At 44.6% G+C, this 12267-nt stretch overlaps 1 protein-coding gene across 3 annotated transcripts in view; it reads right to left on the bottom strand.

Moving 5' to 3' along the window:
* Nucleotides 1-1662: 1662 nt before the first annotated feature.
* Nucleotides 1663-12267, bottom strand: part of HK2 (hexokinase 2) — a 61105-nt gene continuing 50500 nt past the window's right edge. For 2 of the 3 annotated variants that reach the window (XM_068563937.1, XM_068563938.1), the window contains exons 13-18: nucleotides 9580-9675; nucleotides 9031-9130; nucleotides 8746-8929; nucleotides 7285-7440; nucleotides 5842-6075; nucleotides 1663-3974 (exon numbers count right to left, since the gene is read on the bottom strand). In XM_068563937.1, coding sequence (XP_068420038.1) covers nucleotides 3830-3974; nucleotides 5842-6075; nucleotides 7285-7440; nucleotides 8746-8929; nucleotides 9031-9130; nucleotides 9580-9675 — 915 coding nt within the window. In that variant the 3' untranslated portion in view covers nucleotides 1663-3829. The remainder of the gene's footprint in view (nucleotides 3975-5841; nucleotides 6076-7284; nucleotides 7441-8745; nucleotides 8930-9030; nucleotides 9131-9579; nucleotides 9676-12267) is intronic. The other variant, XM_068563939.1, reaches the window with a different exon arrangement.

Below are 12267 nucleotides of genomic sequence, written 5' to 3'. Positions count from 1 at the left end.
AGAGGCTTTCAGGGTCTCTGAGTGCAGAAACCTGAGAAAACTCCCTTCTGAGCATCTTGTCCAGTATTATAATCTATGGGGAATTAAGGGTCTATGTCCACCCAGGAGCCCCATTGGGAAAAGCGAGGGCTCTTCTCCGAGACTCTGTGATGGAGTAGCAGCGACCTAAGGAGGGCGGTGCTACCAAAGTTGCCCTGAGCAGCTGCTCAGATGATGCTGGCAGGCCCAGCAGAGTGGCCTGCTCCAGAGTCCCACAGGGGTGCCCAAGTCGCAGAGGTGGGGACATCTGAGGGAGAGCTGCTGAGGAATGGGGCTAAGGCCCCAAACTGTTTTGTAACATACTTTCAGCATACTTTCAACATTTTCTATGATACCAAATATCCTTCAGTAACACTGTAATGGTTTTACAGGGTACATGCCCCTCACTTATTTAGCTCCAGGTCCCACCCTCCCCTGCTCTGCTCTGCCTCACAGGTAGGGTCAGCCAATGGGAGACACTGCAGAAAACTAGAGGGTGGGAGGGAGAAGCCCTCCCACCCTCTAGTTCTATTTCTAACCACCTCCCACTCCAGCACTGTGGTTCCAGCTTCCAGAATCTGGCCCAGCCGTTGGGATAGAAGTGGGGTTTTTTGATGTTGCTAACCTCTGGGCTGCTCCTCTATACTGTGGGACTTCTCAGCTCTCCTATCACCTGCATAACCAAGTCCCTGTGTTAAAATCTGTTCGAAATAACTGGAGTAGATTGTCTTCCTGACCGGACCCTGGTACAAGGTAGGCAGACCCATGGTACGGAGCTCCCCTATTTTGTTATTTTAAGTTATACGGTCGCCAATACCCTTAAAGCTAAATCTTGGTCTCCAACTATGTGTACTTCCTCTGCACAAATTTCTAGAAAATTACACAAAACATGGATATTGACTATTTTTTGGTGGATATTGCCTATTTCCCTCCTAAATAATTGTACCTTGCATTTCCACCAACAGTATATGAGAATGCTCCGATAAACTCACCAATTTGAAGTCAGAAAAATAGGGTCCAATTTAAATTTCTTTTCCTTTACAACTAGCTAGGTTGAATTTTGTGTTCTGGCTATCTCTAGCATTCTGTTAGCCTTGATCTGCCTCCCCCTTCAGTTATTGTCAAACAGGGCCATGTGAAAGTCAGTGGGTATCACTAGGAACTTGTGAGAAGTTTATTTCCTAGGTTTGTATTTTGCTTATTAGGGAGAGGGTTTGAAAGACTGTAAGGATAGGACAGAGGCAAGTGCTTTTTAGATGTTCATATAAGTAAGGGCTTTATATCCTGAATGTGAATCACATATGCCTATAGGGAGACTACCCAAAGTCCCTAAGGGTTCTGCTACATCTCAGTCAAACTGTTTAAACAGTAGACTGCTGGGCCAGCCATGGTTCTTCAGTGGTGCTTGAAATCTAGGGGCTCAAAGACGGCCTAGGAAAAGTCATCTACCTTCCCGTTCCACTGGGACTGTGTTTCTGGAGTGAGAAATACCTGGGGTCAAGGCCAAGTGTTAGCTACATGCCTGTCAAGCACATATAGTCAAAATCAAAACACTCATCAACTACTGAGATGGGCCAGGAAGTACTAATATGCTCGAAAGATGACTGCACTCTTGAAAAATGCTCATGAATCACACACTGAATATTTCGAAAAATGTTAAAATTTATTAATAGTTAACATCACACAGTTAATTCAACTAGTTCTTTATTGTACATGACAACATCTTCACTAGACTGAGGGCTCAAGGATTTGAGATGATCTGCTATTGAGCACATCCCAGCCAAAGACTGAGAGTCAACGTATTTACATGGGCAAAGCAGCGTCAGCAAGGAACTGTCACCTAACTGTGGGAACACAAACATTCAAACTGCATTTTCCAGCTTTCCTTTTTGGAAACCAACGACACATCTTAAATAGCCACACACACAGCTCTACCTTTTAAAAATGCGCAATTTCATAGATGGTGCCTAATTTTCAAGTTTAAAAGTTAAGATTCATTTCTATTTCTTGGGCGTCCTTTAATGATACACAAATCTAGACACTGTTCTCAGTACAAGTTTGATAAATGTGCAAAAATTGGGTGCTATTGAGTCGTGTCTTTCCATTTTTCTGTTTTGATCCTTGTATCCTACTCAACATTGTTAAAAGGCCATCCCCTCTTTATTATGAAGTATTCAGGTTTAACGTGTGGGGGTGTGATCATTTTAGGGCAGAAGTGGGCTTTCAGATTCAGAATTAACTGCACTCTAAACAGCAGGGTAAGGAAGGTTTTTATGTCTCGCCTCACCACCACCACCCCCAACCCCGCACCAAGCAGTTTGAAATAAACACTTCTTGTAAAAACAGGTCAGTGTAGGGAAGTCTGTGGACAACACCTCTTGTAGAACATTTACAAAACAAACCGAAGGCGAAGTTTGCTAGGAGGGCACAAATCCACCAAAAGTGTTGTCCCTGAAGTTTTGTTTGTTTGATTGTTTGTTTTGTTTGGGTTTGCTATCAACAATTAGACAATTTTTTAAATGTTTTTGGTGGCTTCCTTTATCTTGTTAGAGAGGTTTAAAATATTAATAACTGCCCTAAGAATGAAGATTCCTAAGCAGAGTCTATTTGAAGTGATTCCTGTTTCCTTTGTTAACATCTCATGTAATATGGCTCCAGGAAAGTCCCTAGATTGAGCAGCCAGTTAGTGTGGTTTCTTCAATCCATAGCCCCAGCCTCCTTCACTCTGTCCCCAGCCACCTTCCAAGTTTCTGAGTCTGCAGGGAAAGGAGGAGCTGGCAAGGAGCTGCTTGGCCATTCGCTCACCCTAAAGAGGCTTTCCTTCTTTTCCTGCAGATGAATGAGGTATTTCTAATAACCAATCAGAATCTTCATCTTCCATCTTTTAACTACACTGTTCTACTAATGAGACCCTGTGTATTTACAGACATAACAAATTAACATATAAATACGTTACATACAACTGATCACTACGTACAGTGTCAAAATGAAGGAGCAGATGTACTTCATGAACTAAATAAATTTCAAATATAAATTAAAATGAAAATACAGTGCTTCCACTTCTGCAGGAAAAAATTTTTAAACAGACCAAAAAGTCTTCCCTCCCCCAAAGGTCCACTGCTTATGGATGACTTGTGAACCCACAAGGAGATGTGACAACAAGCCCACTCACAGGACTCTTGGCTTTGGTTTTGCTTGCTCAGACTCAGGATGCTTTGATTCCAGGAATAGCATCCACTGGAACCCACTAGGCAAATGCTTAAAGATGAGGTTGAAGAGGGGCTGCCACATGGTTATCCATGGGTTTCACCTCCATTGCTGCCCCTCCTCCCTGCCTATGGGAGAATCAGGCTCAAGTCAGTGGAGACCTCCCAGATCTCTGAGAGGAGAAATAGCATCAACTTCCATGCTGAGGGATGCTCTCCACCTAGAAATGTCATGTTCAGGCTCCAAGGTGAAGCAACCATATTTTTTCATTAGTGTCCCCACCCTGTAGGATTATACAGAGACATGGAATTTGGCCAGGGGGATTACTAAAGGTTAAATTTTTTTTTTTCAAGTTTTAAGAGAACCAATGGTAATGGTTGTGACAAGTGTGAACAAATCCTTACTTCCAATTGTATTTATCTCAGGAGGGCTAAGCCTTGGGTACCAAACTCTACAGTGAGTAGACAGAGACAAAACCCAGTCCAATAAGGTCCTCTCTGCCAAGGAAAAGCCAAGGGGTCTGTCTCTGACACAAGGGGATCAAGTTATAATTTAAAGCAGGAAAGAAGGGAAACCAGAGGAAGTCCTTCCAATTTCAGGGGCTCTACCGCTGTCCAGCCTCTCGGATGCGGCAGGCCACAGCAGTGATGAGAGCCGCCCCCTTCCCGCTGCCATCCTCCGACTCCAGGAAGGACACATCACATTTTGGAGCCAAGTCCTTCACCGTCTCATGCATGACTTTGGCAAAGCTGGAAAAGTTGGGAAGAAGACAGAAAAAATACCTTAGTCACTACTGATTTGTGTCCTCAGAGATGGGACCCTAAGAAGTGATGCTGGAAACCCAGGAATAATTGAGATGGGAAAGAGGATGACAGCTACCATGTATTAAACACTATGTATTGTGTTTCAGAAAACTGAAGCTTGGAGAGACTAGCAACATGCCCAAATTCTATGTCACAGTGGGCAAGTGGGAAGCTAAGAGTCAACTCTAGGACAAAAGTCTGAGATTCTGGCAAGCTGTGTTCTTAAAACTAAGCAGTGAAAGAGAAGTTCAACAGTCGTGGACGTCACAAGCATACCTTGCAGCAGTGTATATACAACCTGTTCATCAACTCTGGAGGGAAGGATGAAGCGCCACATGTGTGATATTCTATTTTCCAGAGGTATTAACTCACATCAGACTCATATCTAACCCGAAATGTCATTAAAGGCAAAAGGAGCAGACTTAGGAGGGTGTGTTGAGAGATGACAGAAATCACAGATTCTTCCTGATATGGGACTAGAGAAAGAGACCGTTCATCATCATCTCCCCACCATAGCATGGACAAGTTGCTCCTCCCCATCTGCAGAGCTGAGAACAGAGGCTCCTAACACCAAGCCCCAGTGCTGGTGGCTGGACTTCTGTCCCCCTTCCGACCCTCACTTGGGACTGAGGTTCCTATTTTCACAATGACACTGATCATCAACAAGAGAAACTTGGAACTGCTCAAGGTCCAGTCTTTTCACTAACTGTGTAGACTCTGGGCAAGTTTCTCAGCTCCCTGAAACAATCATGGTGACAGCAGGTGACAATTCAATCGATGAGTCTCTCCATCCTACCTCATGTCCAGGCAAGGGGCACAGCTCTATTCTTTTAACTTTTAGTTGAAGAGCTTCTAGGGGAGAGGGACTGAGACACTTCCTAATTTTAAAACAATTTATTCAACATATGCAAGTGAGGGAAGAAAGGAGAAGAGAAATAGTGATGAGAGGAGAAAAGGGAGAAGAGATGGAGAAAGGCAGGAAAAAGAGTAAAAAGAAAAGGGAATTCAGTACTTCCATACCACAGGTGAGGGTGGAAAACTTCTTCTACAGAGGGACAGACGATAGGTATTTTGAGCTCTGTAGGTCATATGGTCTGCTGTTATAGCCAAAAGCAGCCATAGACAACACATAAACAAGTGGGCATGGCTGTATTCCAGTAAAACTTTAGTTACAAAAATACTTGTGGCTATAATCTGCCAACCCCTACCCTAGACTGTAGAAAAAAATCTTGATCCAGAGTTCCAGCATACATTTACTAGAATGTTGACAGGAGCACTGCTTGTAATAGTCAAAACCTAGAAATAACCCAAGTATTCATCATTAGAATAAGTTATAGTATAGTCATTCAAAGGTATGCTATACAGCTTTGAAAATTAATTAACTATGATTGCAGAATTCAATGTGGATGCATCTCAAAACCATAAATGTGGTGTGAGAAAAGCCAGTCACAAAAGAAAAGATGTCATATGGTAAGTTCAAAATTAAGTAAAACTAAACAATGTAGATGCATACGTAGATATATGTAGGGGGAAAAGAAAGCAAGACTTAATCACCACAGCACTCATTCATGGTAGGGGTGAGTGAAGGGTGCAATTGGGAGGGGCTCACAGGGGGCTTCCAAGCTGGCTGGTAAAACACAGACCTACTTCTAGTTATTAATCTTTAAACTATAATATATATATTATATACACTCTTTGGAATGTCTGATAATTTGCCATAAAATAAAGAGAAAGAGAGAGAAAGGAAAGCAAGGAAAGAATGGTGAGAAAGAGGGAGAAAGATGGGCAGGAAGAGTGGAGATCAGGCACTCACTGAGGATGTAGCTTGTAGAGGGTCCCGTCCACGCCCACTGTCACTTTGAGGGTGTCCAGCCCACGGTTCTCTCGTATTTTGTCCACCACGGCGGCCATGCCTGCACCACAGAGCTGGGCTGCCCGCCGCGCCACCACAGTGCACACCTCCTTGACAATGATGCTGTCATCACAGGTGCTCTCGAGCCCTAAGTGGTGCAGGATGGCGCGGACCTGCAGCAGGGCCAGGCAGTCACTGGGCCAGGAGGAGACAGTGAGTGGTCAGTCACATACCTAGAGGGCCTGGTGGCCTGCCACGCCGGCGCCTGGCTCCTTCATCAGGAACGGTTCTGGGGGACCTGGCCTTCCGAGAGCTGGGGGTAAAAGCCACTGCCCCTGAGAGGTGGTTCCGTTCTTAAACTCAGTTCAGGAACTAGTGCTCATCTCACTGGTCCTCACAGAGAGAACACGAAGAAACAGCTCCTTATGCCACTTTGCCCAGGCAAGGTAGGGCACTGCTGCTACAAAACTGACACTCAAAACAAAAGGAAATTCACCGTCCATGTATTCCACTTATTTGGAAATATTGACAGTAAAGACAGTGATGATGCTCGTATGCGACAGTTTTCAGTTGCAAAGCCCTTTGCTGTCCAGTCTCTCATTGTTCACAGGTCAGCAGGACAAGCATCACCCACCAACGTTAAATGCCTGTTCTATTTCTACTCCCCCACTCTGGGTGGTCTGAAATCTACTTGTGCACTATTTATGAAACAAAGGTAAATAAAACTATAAGAAGAAAATAAACAGACATGCAAACTAGAACAATATTCTATTCACTGGTGCAGATGCCCTAGGGCCCCACTCATGTACGCCAACCAGTTCCTGTTTTCCTATATGCATGAGAGTAATAATGACACAGCATTAATTTTTAAAAGGCTCTGAAATTCAGTATTCTAATTTGGAGCAGACTTCTCCACCATTAGACTGGAGGAAGAAGGCTTTGCTTTAATGAGCCGCCACAAGGCATGTTTCTGCATTGCCTGACGTGCCAACCTCACTCAATCCTGGTTGCCTTATTACTGCAGCCAGCAGTTAAGAAGAACCCTTTTGCCAAGCATAAGTGCTTCAGTGGGTTATCTTCCTCTGTGCATTCCAATTTACATTCTATGAGCAGCTATATTTCTTTCTACCTTTGAAATTGGTCTAAAACCCAACAATACTTCTTTGCACAGGCTCATCCAGCTTACCGTGATTTTTCATGAGAATATTACATATTTTCCCTTAAAATGCCAACTGTTCATAACGTACTTTAAAACAACACTATATAGATACAAACATGTGAGCTACTAAACTGACCTTTATGTAAGCCACACCCTGATCTTACCTGAACTGTGGAAATCCCAGCTTGTCTGTCCATGAAAAGGAGGATATACAGTCCATCCTATTCCAGGCCCTAAATTCTCACCTCTCAATCTGAGACAGGAACTTGGTTTCAAAGATTCCCCGTGTCTTGAGCCGCTCCGAGATGCGGCCACGGAAGAGCAGCCCATGCTTGGTGAAATCGATGAGGATGTTACGAACAATTTCGCCCAAGTACATGCCACTGATCATTTTCTCGAACCTGCAATGCAGGTAATGTTCATGGAGGTTAAGAAGGAAGGTGGTGGGATGTGCTGAGATACACACCAGCTCAGTCACCCCCATTGCATTAGAAGGTAGAGGGCATACAGATTCCCCTTCGTGGGAAGGAAATGCTATTTGACTCACTGAGGCAGGATTCCTGGCATCCACGCATACTGACTCATAGCCTTCGGTAAAATGTGTCCTGAGGCCCAAGGGGTTCCCTGAGATTGACCCCATTTTATGGTTTCATTTCCCTTCCAAGGCTTATTCCCAACTCGTCAAGAAGGAACGCACACCCAAACCCCACCACACTTCCAGAAGGGTAAGATGCTGTCTTAATGCCCTGCGTTGCTGAGAATTTAGCATGTTTTCTCTTCAGCCTAATCACTTATTGCTAGTGCCAGCTGGAGACCCCTGTTCTGGCCACTAGAATGAAACATGACTACTCAATGGCGTGAGGGTCTTCTGGCTCTACCTAGTGCCTTTAAAAGTCAATGTTCTCAGTTTCAACCAAAACCCCATCATCATTCAATCTTGTCTTACTCCAGCCTGTTTCTTTCATTAATGTTGCCTGCCTGGCTCCTGGAGGCATTTTAGCCTGTGACCTCTACTATAAACAAATATTTTGCAAAGTATATTCTGCAGAAGTATGGTCCCTGATTAATCTAGTTAGGAAACACTACATGCAACCTCTTCCTAATGGGATCCCACCATACAAGGGGCTTTGTGATGCTGGGTCTACCCCCTTGTCCAGTATGACAGTAGAGGGTGCTATATACTGGATGGATGGAGGAGAAAGAGGTTTGCTCCTATTGCTTCCTATTCCTATCTGCCTCACCCCAGCAATGCTTCTTCACCCTGATGGCAGCAGGTGGTTCAACTGTCTGTTTTTCCTCAAGTTCCAGATCTAGGTTTTAATACTCTCGCCCACCTGTTCTCCTAGTCCTCAGGGTAGGAGCTGATTGCTACATGTACTAACTGCTCCTCAGCATCCCTTTTTGTCTTTGCATCCCTCTAAAACCTGTGTGACCTGTTCCCTATATGAAATTCTCCTTGCAACATAACTGTTGTGATTTGTTTTCCCAACTGGACTTCATGAGCATCACAGTCCAGCAGGGGGAAAAGGACTTAACCCAGAACTTTCCAGATGTATTTGACAAGAAGCCTTTCCAAAGAAATCTCTTCTATTAACATCTCAAGAGAATGAGTGTCCCGGGATTTGCTGTTGTGGAGGACCTGATCACTCATCACTGTTCAGCTCTGAGATGAACATACCAGGGCCTGCATGCAGTTGGGTACCTACCTCTGTTTGCCAGCGTTGAGGGAAAGTTCATCCACAGCTGCATCAAATTCTGTGCGGAAGTCATCTAGGCATCCATTGTCCCCGAAGGCCCCCCACTCCATGTTGACACACATCCGCCCCTCTTCCCCTTCCACCAGCTCAACATTCCGCATCTCCTCCATGTAGCAGGCATTGCTGCCTGTGCCTGCCAATCAAGAGATGTCAGTCAGGGCCTCACTCTGCACTTTCTGCCCTCCCACCCTAGGCTGCGTGTCCCCACACAGGAAGTAGAGCCCAAGTCCTTACCAACAATGAGGCCAACTTCACAGTGAGGGTCTTCATAGCCACAGGTCATCATAGTCCCAACTGTGTCATTCACCACAGCAACCACATCCAGGTCAAACTCCTGAGAGCAACAGCAGATCCCAATCCACAAATGAACCACAATATTCTCCCTTCAGACCCTTGCAAGGGAGATTTAAATGTATCTAAAACTTATAAGGCAGGGTTCATGTTCTCTACTCAAATATCACCTCTTCAGAGACCTTCCCTGGTTATGCTATTTAAAAGACTGCCCTTTCCCAACCCACTCACTCTGTCCTCACCCAACTTCATTCTCCTTCATAGCTCAAGAGCACCTGACATTAGCTCATGGGTTTGTTTACATTAACAAGAGCTTTCTGCGGGCGTTCCTGAATCCCCAGTTGCCAAGAGCAGGGCTTGACACACAGTGTACACTCACCAACTGCTGAAGGACTAGGTTAACTCTCCCTTTGACCAACACAACTGCACTTAACACTTCCCCCAGCTCTGAACACACAGATCACTTCGGGCCTCATGTCACGCCTCTCCCACCTCTCGCCGGTGGATGGCTTCCTTCAGCAGTGTAACCACGTCCTCACCCTCGCAGCCAGATGCCTTGAAGCCTTTAGTCCACTTGAGGAGGATGCTCTAAAAATCACACGTGGGCAGGGATGTGGATATCAGAGAAGGGCTCCTGGGTCATTTTCTAGTCCACAACCTCACAGGTTATACAGATGCCCTTTAAAAACCAATCATCTCACCCACAAATTATTCGAAACCTGTTTCACCTACTAGGAGTGCCTACTATGCAACAGGTACTGGGCTAAGCACAACCCATGTGTTACAACATTTAATCCTCACAGCACTTTTGTGAAATGTTTATCATTATCATGCCCATTTTACAGGTAACTGTAGCTCTGGAGTAACTTGCCCAAGGCCTACAGCTTGGAAGAGAGGAGGACTCACCCCCAGGCCCACCAATTCCAATGGATGGGCTCATAAGCACCATACGACTGCCCCTGCCAAGGAACTAAGTTCTATACGCTTGTTTCTTTCACTGGGAAAAGCAGTTTGCCCTGTACATCGTACAGAGGGGCAGGTTTGTGTCTCCAAATTTTCAAACTCTAGTACGAAGTGAACAAGTACCCTTTGCTGTGTCACAGGGTCCTCCAGGAGCAGATACATGGTGGCTTTGAATATGGGGGACTGTTTCATATACTGTTCCCTGGTTCCCTCTTTGCTGCCATAGCCCATCAGGGAACAAGCATCAAGGACCCCCAGGCCCCCTTCCTGAGAGGTCAGAACCTATAAGTGGGCTGTGTGCTCACTATCCACCCACTTGTATGGTTTCTCCACGACTTGCTTGGTTGTTTATATCAACCAGCCTGGCATTTCATGGACCAGGAGTTTGGTCTCACAAGTCCCGCTGTGTTCAGATCCCAGGAAATTCGGAAAAACAAAGTACAATCTCAGCAGTGGCCTGGTTTACACACCCACATCCAAACAACTATGTGCTTATCTCCACCTGATTTTCTTGTCTACAAATTAGCTTGACGTCTCTGATGAAATTTTGTATTTGGCACTTTCAAGCGTACAGAATGTTCAAATTACATTATTGCAGGTGGTCCTTAACAATAAGACATAGAGAGGCCCCAACAGCTGAGGAGAACTGCCCGTGGCCACCAGCTAATCCAGGCAGCTTGAGGCCTCTGGACCTCAGCACCTGCTGGTTTTCCCATCAACAGGGTGATCTCAGCAGAGCAGAATCCAGCTTACAGACAGAACAACAGACAAAACCCAGCTTCTGCTTCGTTTGTTCTTAGTTTTCACAGTTCTAGACTGAATACATGCTCCTTACAGAAACTTAGAACATATGGTATAAAGTCCAATACAATGACCTGGAATTTTACAATTCAAGCACTAACAGAAACAGTTAACATGCCTGGGGAGCCACCAGATAAATATATAAACATATATACCTGTCGCTATACTTGAAAAGTAAGATAGTGTCTGTTAAAAATATTTCAGTAGGAAAAGTCTGGAAGCATATACACTGCAATGTTATGTTTTTATCTTCCTATTAATCACGTTTTGTATATTTCTATATTATAGAGATTATACGTTTCTTAAAAATATTTTTTTAGTCTTACCACCAGTGTTCTCCCAAATCATTGAAATTTCTTGAAAAAACTAGTTGCTGATATGAGGCAGTGAATGACTCATGATTTAACTATTTCCCAACTGTTGGACAACTTGGTTTGTTTCTAATGACTGTTACAATAAGCGATGTTTCATTAAATATCACATAAATATTTATACACATGTTTGATAAGTCCTTTTGGTAAATTGACGCAAATGTGAAGGCTTTAAAAACCAATGCATTGACACTGAAAAAAATAATATGTTGAGACAAAGAAGTTGGAAAGCTAAAAGCAATACTGGACTAGTTAACACTGGACAAATGTTAACAGATGTTGGGAAATACTGGATTAGGCAGGGTTTTTATTGCAGGACTTCCTAAAACCTTTCCTGTGCTAGTGCACGTGGTGAATTTAACTCTCAGAAGGGAGGAGTAGGAGGCATTTACAAAACTCAACTGAGCAACGTAAGGCCTGCTGCTCCAGGGACCCTGTTGGAAATGCAGGCCTTTTCCCGCCACTGGGCCAAGCCCACTGTACCTATGACTGTTCCCACCTACATGCCTTTCTCCATACTGCCAGGCCTGCCTGCCTTTCTTCCTCAGCAACTCATTCTTCTGACCAAGTATTCCTCATGCCCTCCAGGTATGTGCTCAGATTAACATCATCCTCAGGGCTTCATCATTCCACTGCTGCCACATTCCAAAGAGCAGCTCTTGCTTTTCTGAGCTTGCTTCCTCAGTCCAGTTTGTTTGTAAGCACCTATAGCAGGAACCATGCCCATTGTACCCTGGCAACTCCATCCACAGCATATGTCCACCTGTACCAAGCATGTAAGCTTCTAGAACACCGATCGAGACAGAGAGAAACAACTGCTTAAATAAGAGTATTCTGATATCTAACGTACCAATCATCTGCCTTGAGTAAGCCTAGGCATTGCCTACTCAGCTCTGCTACACTTCAACACACCCATGTCCAGAACATGTGAGAGCACCAGCTCTTCAACCACCTGCTTCATTCATCCGAGGCAAGTTGACAGGGAAATGAAAAGCAAAGGTGACACTAGAGAAACACCAGGGCAGCCAAGGGAGATGGAGTGAAA

The sequence above is a fragment of the Eschrichtius robustus genome, chromosome 15 (assembly GCF_028021215.1).
Source record: "Eschrichtius robustus isolate mEscRob2 chromosome 15, mEscRob2.pri, whole genome shotgun sequence".
In the NCBI taxonomy this organism is placed as follows: domain Eukaryota; kingdom Metazoa; phylum Chordata; class Mammalia; order Artiodactyla; family Eschrichtiidae; genus Eschrichtius; species Eschrichtius robustus.
This window is presented reverse-complemented; position numbering and strand designations above follow the sequence as displayed.